The sequence below is a fragment of the Rana temporaria genome, chromosome 5 (genome assembly GCF_905171775.1).
Source record: "Rana temporaria chromosome 5, aRanTem1.1, whole genome shotgun sequence".
In the NCBI taxonomy this organism is placed as follows: Eukaryota; Metazoa; Chordata; class Amphibia; order Anura; family Ranidae; genus Rana; species Rana temporaria.
The window spans coordinates 10,556,732-10,575,894 of record NC_053493.1 but is presented as its reverse complement, the minus strand read 5'-3'; the positions used below and the strand labels follow the sequence as shown (position 1 = coordinate 10,575,894).

Sequence of the window (19,163 nt, the reverse complement as noted above, 5' to 3'; positions counted from 1 at the left end):
GCTCAGACCCTTTGGTGCCTGCTCACCACAATCACTTGTAAACACAGAAGTCTGGTTTCTGTGTTTACAAGTGACAGCTCTGCACTCTGTATGTTATGCAATCCTGGTATTTAATGCCCCTTTAAGACCCTCCTACTGTTTTCGTGAAATTTGACTGACCACACCCACTATTTGATGTGATTTGGAGGGTGTGTGTAGGGGAGGGGTTTTGTGGGGGCGTGGTTAAGTTCCAGCACCTATTGCTTGAGAAAAAAAAGCCCTGGTTCAAACTAGACATGTGCAATTTGTTTCGTTTGGAATTCGTTTTTTAACAAATTTATTAATTTGGAAACATTTGAGTTAATGAAAACCCGTTTAACGAATTTCAACATGTTTGGAAATTCAGAAACATCAGAATTAACGAAAACCCTCTTTCACGAATTTCAACAAGTTCGGAAACATCGAAATTAACGAAAAAGAGTTTATCGAATTTCAACAAATTCGGAAATTCAAACAAATTTGGAAACATCAGAAATAACGAAAACCTGTTTAACGAATTTCAACAAATTCGGAAAACATCGGAATTAACGAAAACCCGTTTAACGAATCTCCAAAAATGTGTAAATTCGGAACCTTTGGAATTAATGAAAACCTGTTTGACAAATTTTTGCGGAAATCTGAAAACCCCAAAATTTGAAAATCTGAAATAATAACTGTTACATTTTAGGTATTGGAATTTCCTTTCAAATTTGGCTGTTAGTGAACGTACCGATATACGAATATATCCGAAGTCACGAATAATCCGAAATAACGAATGCCGGATCTATTCATAAAGGTTTTCCTGCAGGAATCATACAAATTTCACCCAAAATCCACACGTTTTTGTAATTGGATTCTACTGGAAAAATATGTGACTCCTGGGTGAAAGTTGGGTGACTATTTGGTGAAAACATTTATAAATAGACGTGTAACTTACATTATTTTTATGTAAAATTGAAATAAAATTCTTGAGAGATGTTTGTAGAGAGTATCCTAAATCAGGACTACAAGGTGTAGAGTGGAAAACGTTAGACATGTGCAATTCATTTATTTCCGAGTTCAACAAATTTTGACAAATTAATTAATTTTCAAAATTTCCGAATTTCTGAATTTCTCAATTTGCGAATTTTCCGATTTTTGGATTTCCGAAATTTGAAAATTCTGAAATTTCTAATTTTTGACATTTTGGAAATTCGAGATTTCAGAAATTCATAATTTCGGAAATTTGAAATTTCGGAAATTCGAAATTTCGGAAATTCAAAAATTCAGAATACGGAATTTCGAAAATTCTGAAATCCGAATATCGGAAATTTGAAAATTGAGAATTTAAAAAATCAAAAATCTGAAAATTTGGATTTTCGAATTTCCGTATTCCGAATTTTGGAAATTTAGAAATTTCGGAAATTAAAAAATTTCGGAAATTAAAAAATTTCGGAAATTCCAAAATTTCGGAAATTCCAAAATTTGAAAAATCTGAAATTAGAAAAAAACTAAAATTCCAAAATTCTGAATTCGAAATATTGAACAATTTCTCTGGCCAGATAAGAAAACATAGACGTGTCAATTTTCTGGATATGAAATTTGATGATAGACTGAAGTATTCCTACCAGCAGACAGGATTCTCCTGAGTCACGGGGTCACCATAGATTTCCACCTCGCATAAGTGCAGGAATTCATTGCGCCCCGGGATCACCACGCTGACGTACTGACCCTCCATCCCATTACAGCAGAACGTTGTCACAGGATCAGGAATGGTGGTGATCTTACCGCACCTGTGGAGGACAAACAAGGATCGACACGATGATACAGAAAAGGCCACTTGTTCGCATAAGTAAGGTTTACAAAAGGGGTCCCAAATGTTCATTAATTGTATTGACATTCCTGTAGGCCATTTGGGTTTCTCCAGAAGCCTGACCGAAAAATACCTACATCCTGCAGTGCATCACTGAGGCGTCTACTGGGAAAGGAGGCTGCCTATCCCAGTAGACGCCCCATACGGAGAAACGCAGCGTCGGGTGGAGCTAAGGATATCATTACACACCAGCTGGTCAGGCGTGAGCTGAGACACTGGAAGTTTTGTTTTTAGATTGTGTTCTTTTAACTTTTTTGGATGTCAGCAACCTGCTCATTTAATAAAGGGCAAGTGTTTTTTATACTGCACCATGAAGTTTTTTCTTTTTCTTACCACCATACCTATTGCCTATTGCTGTTGTCCTGAGAGGAAATGGTGTATGCACACCAAGGATTCCAGTGATCCAACCTTCTTTCCTGGGAAGTCGACCAAAGGCTGTCAGCTGCTGAGAATTGATCTTCATGCTTTGGAGCCAGACGAACCGTCCTGTGTGTGCTGAGCTGATTTGACCTCTGTAATGGTGGTCCATCTGTTCCGGTAAGCGGCCACTTATCTACCTTATGTGAAAGAAGCATCTAGTTGTGAAGATTTACAGTTCTGTTTGAATGAAAATCTACAATGTATTTTGTCATAGTATAATGGCCGCGTACACACCATCACTTTATGTGATGGAAAAAAACGACATTTTCTGTGAAGTAAAAAACGACGTTTTTGAAACTTCAGTTTTCAAAGACGAAGTTGCCTACACACCATCGTTTTTCCATCGTTCACCACTTTTTTCCATTGAAGCTCGCTTCATAACTAGCTTCTGGGCATGCGCGGGTTTAAAAACGTCGTTTTAAACGTCGTTTTTTGCTACACGCGGTCAATTTTTGTGAAACAAAAAACGACGTTTTGAAAAACGACACAAAAAATTGAAGCATGCTTCAATTTTTTTTTGTCGTTTTTCACAAGACATAAAACAACGTTTTCCCCCACACACGGTCATTTAAATTTACGTTTTTAAAAACGTTGTTTTTTTTCATCACATAAAGTGATGGTGTGTACGCGGCATCACACCTTCTGCGGACTTCATTCACCTTTTTTTTTTTTCTTTGCATTTGTTTTGCTTCTTTTTATTTTTGGTTATATTTTTACATATGGACTCTTGAGGTCTTTACCATTTGGTGTTTTTTATGGACTTTAACCACTTGAGATCCGTAGGACGTCCATGGACGTCCTCGACTTTGTGCGGTGATATCTGAATGATGCCTGCAGCTGCAGGCATCATTCAGATATCGCCGTCTTCAGCTGGCGATTCTGTGCACCAGAAGAACGATCAAAGCGGCGGTTCCGCCGCTCGATCTTTCTTCTAGGCAGCGGGAGGGGACGTCCCCCCCCTCCCGCCGCCATCCGGTGCTTCTCCGGGCTCTCCCGTGCCTTCGGGGGCCCGGAGAGCGAATCGGCCGGCGCTCGTTGGTGAACCATAGAGATGACTGGTGACCAGACGGTCACAGTCATCTCTATGACCGTCGGAGGACCGGGCGCGACGTTATGATGTCACACCCGGTACCCGGAAGTAAACAAAGCCGCAATCGTGGCTATCGGCATGTAATCGGTGATTTTTTTTTCACCGATTTCATGCTTGTAAGCCTGTAGGAGAGATGTGGGGTCTTATTGACCCCACATCTCTCCATAAAGAGGTGTTACAGTGATTCCTATTACAAGGGATGTGTACATTCCTTGTAATAGGAATAAAAGTGATCAAAAAAAAAATTCAAAAAAAGTGTAAAAAAAAAAAAATGAAGTAAGAAAAAAAAAAAATAATACAAAAAATTTTTTAAAGCGCCCCTGTCCCGGTCGCTCGCGTGCAGAAGCGAACGCGCATGCAAGTCCCGCCCACATATGTAAATACCGTTCAAACCCCACATGTGAGGTATCATCGCGTGCGTTACAGCGTGTGCAACAATTCTAGCACTAGACCTCCTCTGTAACTCAAAAATAGTAACCTGTAAAAAAAAGTGGAGATTTTTAAGTACCGAAGTTTGGCGCCATTCCATGAGTGTGCGCAATTTTAAAGCGTGACATGTTAGGTATCTATTTACTCGGCGTAACATCGTCTTTCACATTATACAAAAAAAATGGGCTAACTTTACTGTTTTGTTATTTTTTAATTCATGAAACTGTTTTTTTTTCCCTAAAAAAAGGCGTTTGAAAAATGATTGCGCAAATACCGTGCGAGAAAAAAAGTTGCAATGACCGCCATTTTATTCCCTAGGGTGTCTGCTAAAAACAAATATATAATGTTTGGGGGTTCTGATTAATTTTCTAGCAAAAAAATTGTGATTTTTACATGAAGGAGAGAAGTGCCAAAATAGGCCCGGTAACAAAGTGGTTAAATGATCCTTTATCACTAGTGTTGAAGGTTTATTTCAATAACATTGCTGTTTGTTCCTTCCAATCACCTGCACTTAATTTCTTGGAATTAATTTAAATATTTATTCCTTTATACATCACACCAATCTAATTAAATTTTGTGTGTCACATTAGTCGCTGAGATATGCGACTTTCAGGTTGTGCATTAATATATATTCCTTTTCACATTCCCTTTTATATCTACTTGGGCTAGGGTTGCCACCTGTCCAGGATTTGCACGGACAGTCCGGGTTTCTATTTGTGTGTCTGGGTTTCAGACTCTCTGAAAACCGGACACATTCTTCATAATGGACTGTGGCTCCCCAAGTAACCAAAAAAACACAACCATTGAGTGCATAGGTGTGCACACAGGCCTCATCCCTATATACGGACAGGAGAGGAGAAAGGGCTTGATCTGCTCCGCGATTTAACAGGACATGTTCTCCTCAGACCAGGCCTCGCCATGGTCGACCAAAGAAGTTGAGGTCACGTTCTCAGCGTCATATCAAGAGGTTGTCTTTGGGAAATAGACGTATGAGTGCTGCCAGCATTGCTGCAGAGGTTAAAGGGGTGGGGGGGGGGGGGGTCAGCCCATCAGTGATCAGACCATACGCCGCACACTGCATTAAATTGGTCTGCATGGCTGTCGTCCCAGAAGATGATGCACAAGAAAGCCTGTAAACAATTTGCTGAAGACAAGCAGACTAAGGACATGGATTACTGGTACCATGTCCTGTGGTCTGATGAGACCAAGATAAACGTATTTGGTGTCAGGCGTGTGTGGCGGTAACCAGGTGAGGAGGACAAAGACAAGTGTGTCTTGTCTACAGTCAGGCATGGTGGTGGGAGTGTCATGGTCTGGGGCTGCATGAGTGCTGCCGGCACTGGGGAGCTACAGATCATTGAGGGGACCATGAGTGCCAACATGTACTGTGACATACTGAAGCAGAGCATGATCCCCCTCCCTTCAGAGACTAAACCGCAAGGCAGTATTCCAACATGATAACCACCCCAAACACACCTCCAAGATGACCACTGCCTTGCTAAAGAAGCTGAGGGTAAAGGTGATGGACTGGCCAAGCATGTCTCCAGACCTAAACCCTATTGATCATCTGTGGGGGATCCTCAAACGGAAGGTGGAGGAGCACGAGGTCTCCAACATCCACAAGCTCCGTGATGTCATCATGGAGGAGGGGAAGAGGACTCCAGTGGCAACTTGTGAAGCTCTGGTGAGCTTCACAAGAGGGTTAAGGCAGTGCTGGAAAATAACGGCGGCCACACAAAATATTGACACTTTGAACGTTTTCACTTAGGGGGTGTACTCACTTTTGTTGCCAGTGGTTTAGACATTAATGGCTGTGTGTTGAGTTATTTTGAGGGGACAGCAAATTTACACTGTAGCAACGTATTATGGGATGTATATGTCCCTGTGGATTAGCTGTGAGCTCTAACAGCCCCTATCAAAGACAGTCTACTCTGATGAGAAGTTTGAATACACCTGTGTCATGCTACTGGTGGATAGTGTTGCTCACGAATATTCGCAATGCGAATATTCGGCTCGAATATGGCATATTCGAGTATTCGCGAATATTTAGAATTTCGCGGTCAATATTCGCTATTCCGAATATTCGGATTTTTTCAATTTTATTTTTAGAACAGATCACATCCTAGAGATCTCCATCTATGTCTAAAAGCATTGCTGGTATGATTAGTGAGTCACCTTGGGCCGAGTAGCTGAAGCGATCATTTTATATTGCCAAAAAATCGCAATGCGATTATTCGGCAATAGGAATATTGCGCGATTATTTTCTCCGCCCTTCTTTTGCATCAGAGCCAATCAGAGTGCTCCTACAGCATTTGTCGAAATTCCGCAATAAATATCGCATTCGCATTTTGCGAAATTTCGATAAAATATCACGAATATTCTGAGCCAATCAGAGTGCTCCTACAGCATTTGTCGAAATTCCGCAAAAAATATCGCATTCGCATTTTGCGAAATTTCGATAAAATATCACGAATATTCTGAGCCAATCAGAGTGCTCCTACAGCATTTGTCGAAATTCCGCAATAAATATCGCATTCGCATTTTGCGAAATTTCGATAAAATATCACGAATATTCTGAGCCAATCAGAGTGCTCCTACAGCATTTGTCGAAATTCCGCAATAAATATCGCATTCGCATTTTGCGAAATTTCGATAGAATATCACGAATATTCTGAGCCAATCAGAGTGCTCCTACAGCATTTGTCGAAATTCCGCAATATTGCATTCTGCGAAATTTCGATAGAATATCACAAATATTCTAAGCCAATCAGAGATCTCGAATATTCTGAGCCAATCAGAGTGCTCCTACAGCAATTGTCGAAATTTCGCAATAAATATCGCATTCGCATTTTGCGAAATTTCGATAGAATATCACGAATATTCTGAGCCAATCAGAGTGCTCCTACAGCATTTGTCGAAATTCCGCAATATTGCATTCTGCGAAATTTCGATAGAATATCACGAATATTCTGAGCCAATCAGAGATCTCGAATATTCTGAGCCAATCAGAGTGCTCCTACAGCAATTGTCGAAATTTCGCAATTATGTTCGCATTCGCGATAGCGAAATTTCGCAATCATTTCATTTCGATAAAATATCACGAATATTCGAATTTAGCAAATATATCTCGAATATTCGGCTATATATTCGTGATATATCGCGAAATCGAATATGGCGTATTCTGCTCAACACTACTGGTGGAGGTAAACTCTACCCTGACCCGTTTCATTATGTAAAGAAGGGGAGATTGTCCCCTGAGTGTATATCTGTGGGCCTTTGTTCAAATAAACAGTTCATATTCCTAGCTTTGCAGCCAAATGAGTCCTGCCTAGTTCATGGCATTGGTTATAATATGCGGCTCTAAGGCCTCGTACACACCACCGGATCTATCCGCTGGAATTGATCCGCGGATCAGTTCCAGCGGATAAATCCGGTCGTCTGTACGGCCTAGCGGATATTTATCCGCGGAGATTTCTCGGCCGGATCGATTTGAAGCGGATATAAATTTCTTAGCATGCTAAGAAATGTATCCGCTTGAATCGGGTCCAGCGGATTGATCCGGTGGTCTGTACAGACTCACCGGATCAATCCGTCCGCTCCCCTCCCTCGCATGCGTCGTAATGATTCAACGCATGCGTGGAAGTACTTACCTTCCAGCGTCGCGCACGTCGTGATGACGCGGCGACGGCGCGACACGTCACCGCGGAAGAATTCCGCGCGGATTTTGATCCGATGGTGAGTACAAGCCATCGGATCCAAATCCGGAGGAGGAATCTCCGCTGGAAACGGTCCGGCGGACCGTTTCCAGCGGAGATCCCCTCGTGTGTACGGGGCCTTATATCTATTTTCAGACTGGATGAAGCTGTATATGACGGAAGCACTCAAGCGGAGTGTGGGAAGCGATTCCGTGACAGCAACCACCTCTGTGGCCCCTTCCACACTAAGCCACTGGACCCAAGTACCAATGTCTAATGCCTCGTACACACGACCGGTTTTCCCGATGAGAAAACTGCCATTTTTTAGATTGGTCGGGAAAACCGGTCGTGTGTAGGCCCCATAACAGTTTTCCAGACGAGAAAACTGCCCGCAAAAAAATTTGAACCTGCTCTATTTTTTCCCATCGTGTTTCCCGTCAGTCTTTTTCTCGTCGTGAAAACCGCTTTTCCGAGGGGATGCTCAGAATGAAGTATGAGACGGGAGCGCTCGTTCTGGTAAAACTAGCATTTGTAATGGAGATAGCACATTCATCACGCTGTAACGGGCTGAAAAGCGCCAATCGTCTCTCACCAAACTTTTACTAACACGAGGTGTCGCCGTTTGAATGTAACGTCCCCTTTATAGTGTCGTCGTACGTGTTGTACGTCACCGCACTTTGGTCAAGCATTTTTTTTTTGACTGAACGTGTAAATGCAAAGCAGGCTTGAGAGGAATCACGTCGGCAAAAACTTCGGGTTTTGGCATGTCAGGAAAAACGGTCGTGTGTACAGGGCATTATGCTATATCTAAAAATGTGCTTGTTTTTAAAGTTTTTTTTACTGTGAATACAATCCAGTAATGCAATAATGTCTCTAGGCCCCTTTCACACTGGGGCGGGATGTGTGGTGGCGGTATAGCGCGGCTATTTTTAGCGGGGCTTAACCCGTCTGAATTGCCGCGGAATTGCGGTGGTGTTCGGCCACTAGGGGAGCGGTATTAACCCACGCTAACCTTTTTCGGCCATTAGCGTGGGTTAATACCGCTCCCCTAGTGGCCGAACACCACCGCAATTCCTCTGCAGAGGCGCATTGCCGGCGGTATTACCACGGCGTCCCATTGTTTTCAATGGCAAGGAGCAGTAAATACACCGCTCGTCTCACCGCCCCAAAGATGCTGCTGGCGGGACTTTTGGAGCAGTCCCGCCAGCGCATTGCCTCAGTGTGAAAGCCCTCGGGCTTTCACATTGAGACTGCAGGGAAGACGTTTTTCAGGCGGTATTTAGTCGCAATTTTTAGCGCTAAACCGCCTGAAAATTTCCTCAGTGTGAAAGGGGCCTAATTTAGTAGGGTGTGGGTCCTCGGGACTACCCTGAACGTCTTGGGAGGGGGTGAACATGGCCTTCTGGCTTGGTTTGCCCTCTCTCATGGATTCTTCCTTCGGGGGAGCCCCACCGCCACCAGGCACATGGGTGGGTTCTGTTTCGGCAGACCCTCCATGGAAAGGGGTCCGTCTGGTTTCGGCCAGATGTACCTAGTGAGTACCTCAGTCCCCGTCTGTAGCCTAATGCCCCGGGGGATCAGGGTAAGGTACTTCCTAGGGAGGATTGTGTAACATCCGTTGCACGTTTTGTGTCACTCTTTATGTGTGTGCACTTTTTTTGGCACCGGGTGGAGTTTTTGTGTGTGTTTCACATGCCACTGGCTATTAAAAAAAATTTGGGTCTCTAATTTGGGTTTAGGGTAGTGGTGCGCGCCTATCACATTTAGGGCTGGTGTCGTCAGACTTTTGTTTGCATCAGACCATCATAAACCATACAAGTCTAAAGCCTAGTACACACGATCCAACTTTATGGCCATAATTGTCTGACGGACGTTTTGTGTCGGATAATGAGACCGTGTGTATACTCCATCAGACCATTATTGACTGGATTAACGACAACAAAAGTTGGCTGTTCGTGCTCACCAACTGTTGGGCAATAAATCTGTTACGTCGGTTTATCCGATCGTGTGTACGCAAGTCCGTCCAACTAAAATCAAAAGTACAAACACGCATTCTCGGAACTAATGCTAAACATCAGACAGCAATAGCAGAAGTTGCCCAAAGGGTGGCGGTAAAGAGCTTAAAAAAAAACACGTGGTTTGGTGAAAGTTGGCTGAAAATGTTGTGCTGTGTGTATGCAGAACAAGTTCACGGCCAACGCCCTTCCAACCAAAATCCACGTGAAAGTTGGTTGGAAGTCCGATCGTGTGTACGAGGCTTAAGAGAATGTAAAATTTGCATGAAGAGAATTATTCGTAAGGGTTTCTTGTTCGCCTGACAGGAGTGTCGGTAGCTGCCTTGGTGTTCGGGAATGGAATGTCCTAAACGGCTTTAACCCCTTTCATATTCGGGGTGCCGTTACAAAGGTCAACTGCAGTCAAATGTTTCTGTCAATGAAATCTGAATGATCTCAGAAGCGTCTAAAGCCTCATACACACAATCGGACTTCCATCTGACTTTTCCGTGGATTTTGGTCCGAAGGGGCGTTGGCCGTGAACTTGTTCTGCATACACACGGCACAACGGGCCAAATCCTCAAAAATCCTGCCTAACTTATCTTTTCCCATTTAAGTTACACTGACTTAAAATTTCTACCTAAGTGCCCGATCCACAAAGCACTTACCTAGAAATTTCAGGCCGTGTAACTTAAATGTCTCCGGCGCAAGGCGGTCCTCTTCTGCAGGGGGCGATGACAATTTAAATGAGGCGCGCTCCCGCGCCGGCCGTACTGCGCATGCTCGTGACGTCATTTTCCCGACGGGCAGCGCGGAAAATTACGTTACGCCGGGCTTTGTGGATTGCGACGGGACAATAAAGTTGCGTCGGGTAAAAAAAAAGTTACGCGCCGAAAAAAAAAAATCTAAATTTATAAAAAATCGCGGCGATCGAAAAAAAGGTCTGTTTTTACAAGGTGTTACTAGTTTACACTTTGTAAAAGCAGAACTAATTTTACGTATGCAAACGTAAACTTACGCAGAAAACACAAAGCTGAAAAGCTTTGTGGATCTCCGTAAGTCCTCATTTGCATACGCTAGGCGGCATTTCGACTCGAAATGCCCCCAGCGGCGGATGCGGTACTGCATCCTAAGATCCGACAGTGTAAGTCTCTTACACTTACCTGGCAGGGGAGACACCATGATCATGAAGGCGGTTCTCCCAGGGCGAGGCACGGCTATTGCACACTCTAGGCCGTGCTGATCGTGGTTGTCTTCCCTGCCGCTTCTCGGCCTTTTGGCTGGGACTGGGTGTGGTATCTGTCCTTATCAGTTGTCAGCGGAGCGCTGAAGCACCTCCTACATGGGGAGGGTGGATGCAATCCAATGACGTCATTGCACCTGGAAGGATGGTTTCAGCAGGGACTACGCTGTGCTGCCCGACAGAATACTGGGGGCCGGCCCATGGTTGAGTCTGAGCCATCTGGAAGGGTGCTTCTGGTGAGGATGGGTGCTGCGCTTAGTCTTGGTCTTTTTGCCGAGTTCTAGTCTGGCCTTCTGGCTGGCTGGTGTAAGTGCTATCTCTGTCAGCGATCCGGTTGGAGGAGCTGGTAATGCCCTGTGGTAAGACGGGGTAGAGCCATGCAAATCCGCTGGGTTGACGGAGGGTCTGGAGGGGCTAGTATTGGTGGAGGCTGTTACCTGAGCGGCAGTTCTCCCCAAGAAAACCTTGAAGGGCTCTCTAGCTGGCAGGGGTGGAGGGCTGCACTGGCCGGTCGGGGGGTCGGATATGGAACGAAAAGCCTATGGTGCATGTGCCCCTGGAGTGGCAGTCCAGGGGTATCTGAAGATCACTGTGTGTGAGGGACACATTGATTGAAGGATACCACGGTCACTGCACCAGATACACGCTTTTTTTAGCACCTGCCTCCTGGGCTGGGCCTTTTGGCTAGGACCGGAGGAATTTTTTATTCCTGGCCGGAGGGCCTGGTCATTGTTTCACCACAATGGCCACTTCTTTCACTCTCCTCTCCACTATCCCTTCCCCCACTTTATTTTATTTAAGCCTGTGTTTGTCACTTTTTTGTCTTTTTTTGTTGTGCACGTTTTGTCTCACTGTGTGATTAGTAGGGTGCGGGTCCTCGGGCCAGCCCTGAACGTCTTGGGAGTGGGCGGACATGGCCTTCTGGCTTAGTTCGCCTGCTCTCATGGGGTCTCCCTTCGGGGGAGCCCCACCTAGTACTGGGAGGGTTCTGTTTCGGCAGTCCCTCCGAGGAAGTTGGGTCCGTGTCGGCTTCGGTTGCTCGGACCACAGTACCTCAGTCCCCGTCTGGAGCCTAACGCCCCGGGGGATCAGGGTTTGGGTCCCTCTTCACAGGAGGACCACTTGACGTTGCACCCGTCTGCACGTTTTTGTGAACACTCTTTATGTGTGTGCACATTTTTTCTGCACCGGGTGGAGTTTTTTGGGTGTGTTCACACGCCATAGGCTTTTCAAAAAAAAAAAAAAAAGTCTCTTACAGATGTCGGATCTTCTGCCTATCTTTGGAAAACTGCTTCTGAGGATCAGTTCCAAAGATAGGCACAGGGATACGCAGGCTGAACAGCAGTTCCAGACAAAAAACAAATATAATCAAGCGCTCACTAAGAAGAAATGAAGGGGATAAGGATATACGTATGGAAAATGGAATAGTACAATGGTGAAACTTTAGAAAAAGACTGAAGGATTAGGGAATAATTAATTAATTATATTAAAAACAATTATTAAAAATAATAATAATGTCCTTAAAATATTTGTGATAAGAGTTCAGTCCATGGGGTAATTCATGGAACGGTAGCACAAATGTTTGTAGATTAGGTATATACTCTCTTGCTTGGAGGGCTGCCAGCTGTCAAGAAGAAGCAATTCTGGAGAAAACATAAAAAAGAACAAAAAGCGGCGCCCTCTAAGCGTAGTATGTGGTTTAATAAGGCAAACAAGCAACAGCAAATCATATGAGGGGTTACTCACAAAAGTAGAGGGAATACAGGTGTTTATATACTGGTTTCATCTGAGGATAAAGTCCGGAAAGTGTAGACTCTGCTGGGAGGATCTTTAATGCAGGCTTCAGGCAGCGTGATGGTAGATCCACACGATGATGGCCGTGGGGGGTGTCTCTGGGGATCCCCGGATGATATCACAGCACTAGTACTGGGGGAAACAGAGACGCCACATTCGGCGTGGTGGAGCGCAGCCGTGGAGCGCAAAAACAGTCGTACGTCACTTCCGGGTGAAACCTCAGGGTGATGCGCGCGTTCGAGACATGCGTGTCTCTTCGTCAGGCTCTATGGGGGCCATCTTTGGTGAGGGACAGAAGAACAGCTCAGACGGAGCTGATTGGTTGGTATTACCATACCCGGAAATCAACTTGGCACGGCGGGGAATCGAAAACCAGGCAAACAAAAAATCAATAAGGACATTGTTGTTAGGAAATCTCACAGAGGAATAATATAAAAAGGGCATAAGCATACAAAACTTATAATGTTGTAACATATTGAGAGGAACTGGGTTTGAACAATAAAGTTGATTCTATAGAGCGGACTACCAATAGGGAATGTACACAAAAAAACCCATATGAGTAAATGCATAACCATATATAGAAAAAACTCACTCATAGGACATATCAATGTATATGAAACACTAAAAAGATGTGGGAAAAAATGAAAGAAATAAGAAAAAAAGGAAAGAGAAAATTACTATAATCCAGACTTAATTTCAGAAAGGTTAAAACATCAGGATAAGATATAATAATCCGGGACTATATTGTATTTCCAATTCACAAGGGAATACTACGATATTATTAAAAATAGTTGCAATGATAAGAGTATATATTGTAGAAAGATATATTATAATATGATTATAATAATAATAATAGCCAATTAATTAAAAATACATATATATATAGGAATAAATTAATTAAAAATACATATACATATATATAGATATAGATAAACCAATTGATTAATAGAGATTGATAGAAATTGATAAAAAATATTATGATAAAAAATATTAAATATTACAATAAAATATTTATTTCTAGTCCCTCATTCAGGCCTCGGGGCGATAGACAGTCTAGGGTGAAGATCCAATAATTTTCGCGTTCGCAAAGTTTTTTGTATCTCTCGGCCTGGGGGAGAAATCTGGATATCTGGATATGGCCTCTATGACCCAAACTCTTCAGAACTTCGAGTTTGGGTCATAGAGGCCATATCCAGATTTCTCCCCCAGGCCGAGAGATACAAAAAACTTTGCGAACGCGAAAATTATTGGATCTTCACCCTAGACTGTCTATCGCCCCGAGGCCTGAATGAGGGACTAGAAATAAATATTTTATTGTAATATTTAATATTTTTTATCATAATATTTTTTATCAATTTCTATCAATCTCTATTAATCAATTGGTTTATCTATATCTATATATATGTATATGTATTTTTAATTAATTTATTCCTATATATATATGTATTTTTAATTAATTGGCTATTATTATTATTATAATCATATTATAATATATCTTTCTACAATATATACTCTTATCATTGCAACTATTTTTAATAATATCGTAGTATTCCCTTGTGAATTGGAAATACAATATAGTCCCGGATTATTATATCTTATCCTGATGTTTTAACCTTTCTGAAATTAAGTCTGGATTATAGTAATTTTCTCTTTCCTTTTTTTCTTATTTCTTTCATTTTTTCCCACATCTTTTTAGTGTTTCATATACATTGATATGTCCTATGAGTGAGTTTTTTCTATATATGGTTATGCATTTACTCATATGGGTTTTTTTTGTGTACATTCCCTATTGGTAGTCCGCTCTATAGAATCAACTTTATTGTTCAAACCCAGTTCCTCTCAATATGTTACAACATTATAAGTTTTGTATGCTTATGCCCTTTTTATATTATTCCTCTGTGAGATTTCCTAACAACAATGTCCTTATTGATTTTTTGTTTGCCTGGTTTTCGATTCCCCGCCGTGCCAAGTTGATTTCCGGGTATGGTAATACCAACCAATCAGCTCCGTCTGAGCTGTTCTTCTGTCCCTCACCAAAGATGGCCCCCATAGAGCCTGACGAAGAGACACGCATGTCTCGAACGCGCGCATCACCCTGAGGTTTCACCCGGAAGTGACGTACGACTGTTTTTGCGCTCCACGGCTGCGCTCCACCACGCCGAATGTGGCGTCTCTGTTTCCCCCAGTACTAGTGCTGTGATATCATCCGGGGATCCCCAGAGACACCCCCCACGGCCATCATCGTGTGGATCTACCATCACGCTGCCTGAAGCCTGCATTAAAGATCCTCCCAGCAGAGTCTACACTTTCCGGACTTTATCCTCAGATGAAACCAGTATATAAACACCTGTATTCCCTCTACTTTTGTGAGTAACCCCTCATATGATTTGCTGTTGCTTGTTTGCCTTATTAAACCACATACTACGCTTAGAGGGCGCCGCTTTTTGTTCTTTTTTATGAACAGCAGTTCCGCCTGCGTATCCCTTTTGAGGATTTGGCCCAACATTTTCAGGTAACTTTCACCAAATCACTTGGTTTTTCAGCTCTTTACCGCCATCCTTTGGGCAACTTCTGCTATTGTTGGATGATGTTTAGCATTGGTTCTGAGCATGCGTGTTTGTACTTTGGTCTTTAATCCGATGGACTTGTGTACACACGATCAGATTCTCCTCCATCCGACATTTGTTGGCAAAAAGTTTGAGAGCATTTGTCCGATGAAAAACCGAAAAAAAATTGTCCGATGGAGCATACAGACGGTCGGATTGTCCGATCAAACACGTCCGTCGGACATTTGTTGTCAAAAAGTCAGATTGTGTGTATGGGCCTTAAAACTGATGCCATCAACACAAGCCCAAAGACCATCAACATGGACCCTTACAGGGCCCTGGCCCCCCGTGGTACTCACACGGGGTTGTTATTGTCTGGAGAATTTCCAATTCGAACCTCAAAACCCTTCATCCTTTCCATACAGCAGTCCGTCCGGCCGGTGACTACAACGACATTTACTTTGTATTTCTTTTTCAGGTCCACCTTCCACCAGGGTGACGGGTCCCAATGTGTGTGGGTACAGAAGCCGTGAAGCATGTTCGTATCTTTCACGTCATCAATGGCCTTGTTAGCGTACGGTATAGGCTTGTGGTCCTGATAATCTGAACACTGTGAGGCTTCCCCGCTTAGGGCAATATTTGTGGCTGTAGAGAGAAAAACAAAACACACTTAATAACTAAACATCTTTTACCACGTTTTTTTCTATTGTTCTAAAAGGGCCTTCACCGAGAAAATAACTATACACTGCAATATTGTCAGTTATTACATTGGCACATTTTATAATGTAATTCATTAAGAGGCCTTTGTCATTCTGTAATGTTGTTAATATGATAACTGATAATAATAATAATAATAATAATAATAATAAAATATTATAGCCTAGGTACGATTTGGCTCAAATTATAGTTAATCGGCAACACTGAAGGCATACTAGCCTTCATAATAACGAGTCGTCGGTGCACTGCAGCCAACTTTCGCTCTGCCTATTTGTTTTCTAGAAGACTTCAGGGCGGGTAAGTGTTGGCGACGGGGAGGACTTGCCAGGGCACAGGATGATCCCATTAGGGGTGCCTGGGTCAGGTATGGTCCCCTCGACCAACTATTCCCTTATCCCGCATGTTAAATGCTTAATACCGACAAGCCAGGTGTAATGACTCAATTTTCTTTAATTAAGCCCACATTGGCCACTCGAAAGACCTGATAGGGCCTTGTTGCTGATACCTTGTTTTACATCCCACCCATTTACGATGTTAAATGTGTTGTTGTCTGGGCTGGGCCTTCTCTGAGCTGGCCGCTCAGCGGTCGGCTAATTGCCAGCTCCCATCTCTCCACAGTGACTCACCTGTTGATCCAGCTCGTCAGTCTTGCCTACTTAAGCCTTCCAGTTCACTTGCTCTCTGCCTTCGCCTTGGTCAACATCACAGAGATTATATATCTCCTGCGTTCCTGTTGAAGACTATGCTCGGCTGACATCCCTTCTGGCTCCTGATCCAGCTTGCTGTTCTACGACGTTTACCTCTGGCTCTCTGACATTTGGATTGGATGATTATCCAATCCGGTTCCTGAACTCTGGCTTTGTTTTGACTACGCTTTCTCTGTTTACCTTTTTATTTTTTATTATTAAACAAGTGTAATTTAACTGTACTTCTGTCTCGGTCTGATTCATGGTTTCTGACACTTGTTTTATGTCGTGACGATATTATGTTATGTTTATCTTCTGTAATGGAAAATAAAAATCTATTGAAAGTAAAATATTATAGCCTAAAGTTGTATTAAACCTCCATGTGACCACTTCCCGGCTGTAGGACGTCATATGACGTCAGGGACTTTGAGTGGAGATATCTGAATCATGGGTGCTGCAGCTACAGGCATCATCCAGATCTTTTTTTTTTTTCAGACGGTAATTCCCTGCAATGTCAAAGCAATCACAGCAGCTGTTTAGCTGCTTGATTGTTTTTACAGGCGGTGGGAGGGGACTCCCCAAACCCCCCCCCCCCCTCCGCTACCCTCTGGTGCTTCTACTGACTTGCCCATGCGATTAGGAAGCCCGAGAATAGATCAGCCCGCAGCAGCGATTTACCCTATAGCATACCCCCCCCCCAACTTTTTGAGATGAGAATGAGGGACACCTATCGGCAAAAGTGTGCAGGCATAGGACACACCGCCTGTTTTGTTTTGTTTTGTGCACTTTTTTGCACTTTTTTTACCTTTATATTATTCTTACCTCCAGGTTTTGGGCTGCAGCACCAAGCCAGACCCAACGACCCCAGGAAAAGCAAAGCCACCAGGGTCTTCATTCTGGAGGAGACATCAGAACACAGGGGGGTTCATTTAATCAGAGGAAACTCTATGATTGATTTACTAAATGTAGCACTACCCCCGAAGGAGCTGCTGGTTTGATTTGGGTGGCATGTTACCTCTTGTCTTCTCACCGTCTAGGGTACTGGATGAGAGCTGTAATAAAGTCAATGTCAATGTCTTTTCTGTGCTTTTATTACCCAGCCGGGTAAAAACGGCAAATAGTAGAAGGGTGAAGGGATAGAAGAATTGAGAAATTACGGATTCAGGATTAACTGGCGTGGAATCAGTCCTGCTCCCAATAGTAAATCTCTTTGCCACTCTAGCCAGAGTGGGAAGAGTGCATCTGGATAGGCTTCTCTCACCGGCCTAGCAGCCAGAGTGTCACTCAGAAATTTAGGTTGAAGTCTCTGCCACAGACCTTCCCAAAGGTGGAGATAATTTCGGTCCAAAATCCCTCTCAATTGGGTTTAGCACTCGGATCTCCTTCAAATAGCTTCAATTGCAGCGATAACTGACAGGCGACCACCGTCCAGCCTCTCAGGTATGAAGTGTCCTCCGATGAGTGAATAGGCCTCTCCTGTGACACCAGCCTTGTGCCGGGTGCCATTCAGACAGGTTCCCCATCGACTGGCTTCCTCCACTTTGGACGGATAGCACAGGACCACTTGCAGGTTCGTAGACGTATAGCTAGATTCAGTAAGAGCGCCGCATCTTTAAGGCGGAGTAGCGTATCGTATTTACGCTACGCCGCCTTAAGTCAGAGAGGCAAGTACTGTATTCTCAAAGTACTTGCCTCCTAACTTACGGCGGCGTAGCGTAAATGCGGTGGGCGCAAGCGTGCCTAATTCAAAATAGGCTGAGGGGGCGTGTTTTATGATAATTTTCTTTGACCTGACGTGATTGACGTTTTTTTTGGAACGGCGCATGCGCAGTCCGCCTACATTTCCCAGTGTGCATTGCGGCAACGTACGCCGCACGGGCCTATTGATTTCGACGTGGACGTAAATTACGTAAATCCCTATTCACGGACGACTTACGCAAACAACGTAAAATTTTCGAATTTCGAAGCGGGAACGGCGGCCATACTTTAACATTGGCTACGCCACCTAGGGGGCATCTTTAACTTTAGGCGGCCTATCTCTTACGGAAACGGCGTATCTGTACTGCATCGGCCGGGCGTACATTCGTGAATAGGCGTATCTAGTGATTTACATATTCTACGCCGACCGCAATGGAAGTGCCACCTAGCGGCCAGCCTAAATATTGCACCCTAAGATAGGACAGCGCAAGCCGTCGTATCTTAGATAGGTTTAAGTGTATCTCTGTTTGAGAATACACTTAAACTTAGGTCGGCGCAGATTCTGAGTTAGGTCGGCGTATCTACTGATCTACCTGAATCTAGCTAGTAGTCTGCTTATTGAGCCTACTATCAATGCTCCGGACCAACGTGGCTACGAAGCCAGGAACACAACAACTCACAAACCCCGGGCAGGAGGGCCAGACACAGGGGTGGTGGGACGACTGCCCAGGTGGAGGGTGTGGGGCGACTACGACCCGCACCAATGGCGTCTGCCCCTTAAATACCCATCCCCAGCATGCACAACGAGGCGATCAACCCTCCTGATTGGTTTCCAAGGAGAAGTATCCACACGACCCTGGATTTACTGCTGCCCCCTGCTGTCCGGGGGTGACGGAAGTCCCCAGACAGGAGGATAGGCACACAGCACAGCCAGAGCTGGAACAGAGGCCTTAAATTTAACCAAATTAACATGGTCAGAGT

General features: G+C 43.9%; 1 protein-coding gene and 1 non-coding gene across 2 annotated transcripts; one reads left to right on the top strand and one right to left on the bottom strand.

Annotated features, from left to right (window-relative positions):
- Positions 1-1,621: 1,621 nt before the first annotated feature.
- LOC120939724 (fucolectin-like) lies at positions 1,622-17,379 on the bottom strand. The gene is made up of 3 exons (XM_040352053.1): positions 17,307-17,379; positions 15,441-15,726; positions 1,622-1,790 (listed from the first exon to the last, which is right to left on the bottom strand). The coding sequence occupies exons 1-3, from the start codon at positions 17,377-17,379 to the stop codon at positions 1,622-1,624; spliced, it is 528 nt and encodes a 175-aa protein (XP_040207987.1).
- Positions 10,654-10,812, top strand: LOC120942177. Its single transcript, XR_005749949.1, has one exon. It is a non-coding gene; the product is annotated as a U1 spliceosomal RNA (small nuclear RNA).
- Positions 17,380-19,163: the final 1,784 nt, after the last annotated feature.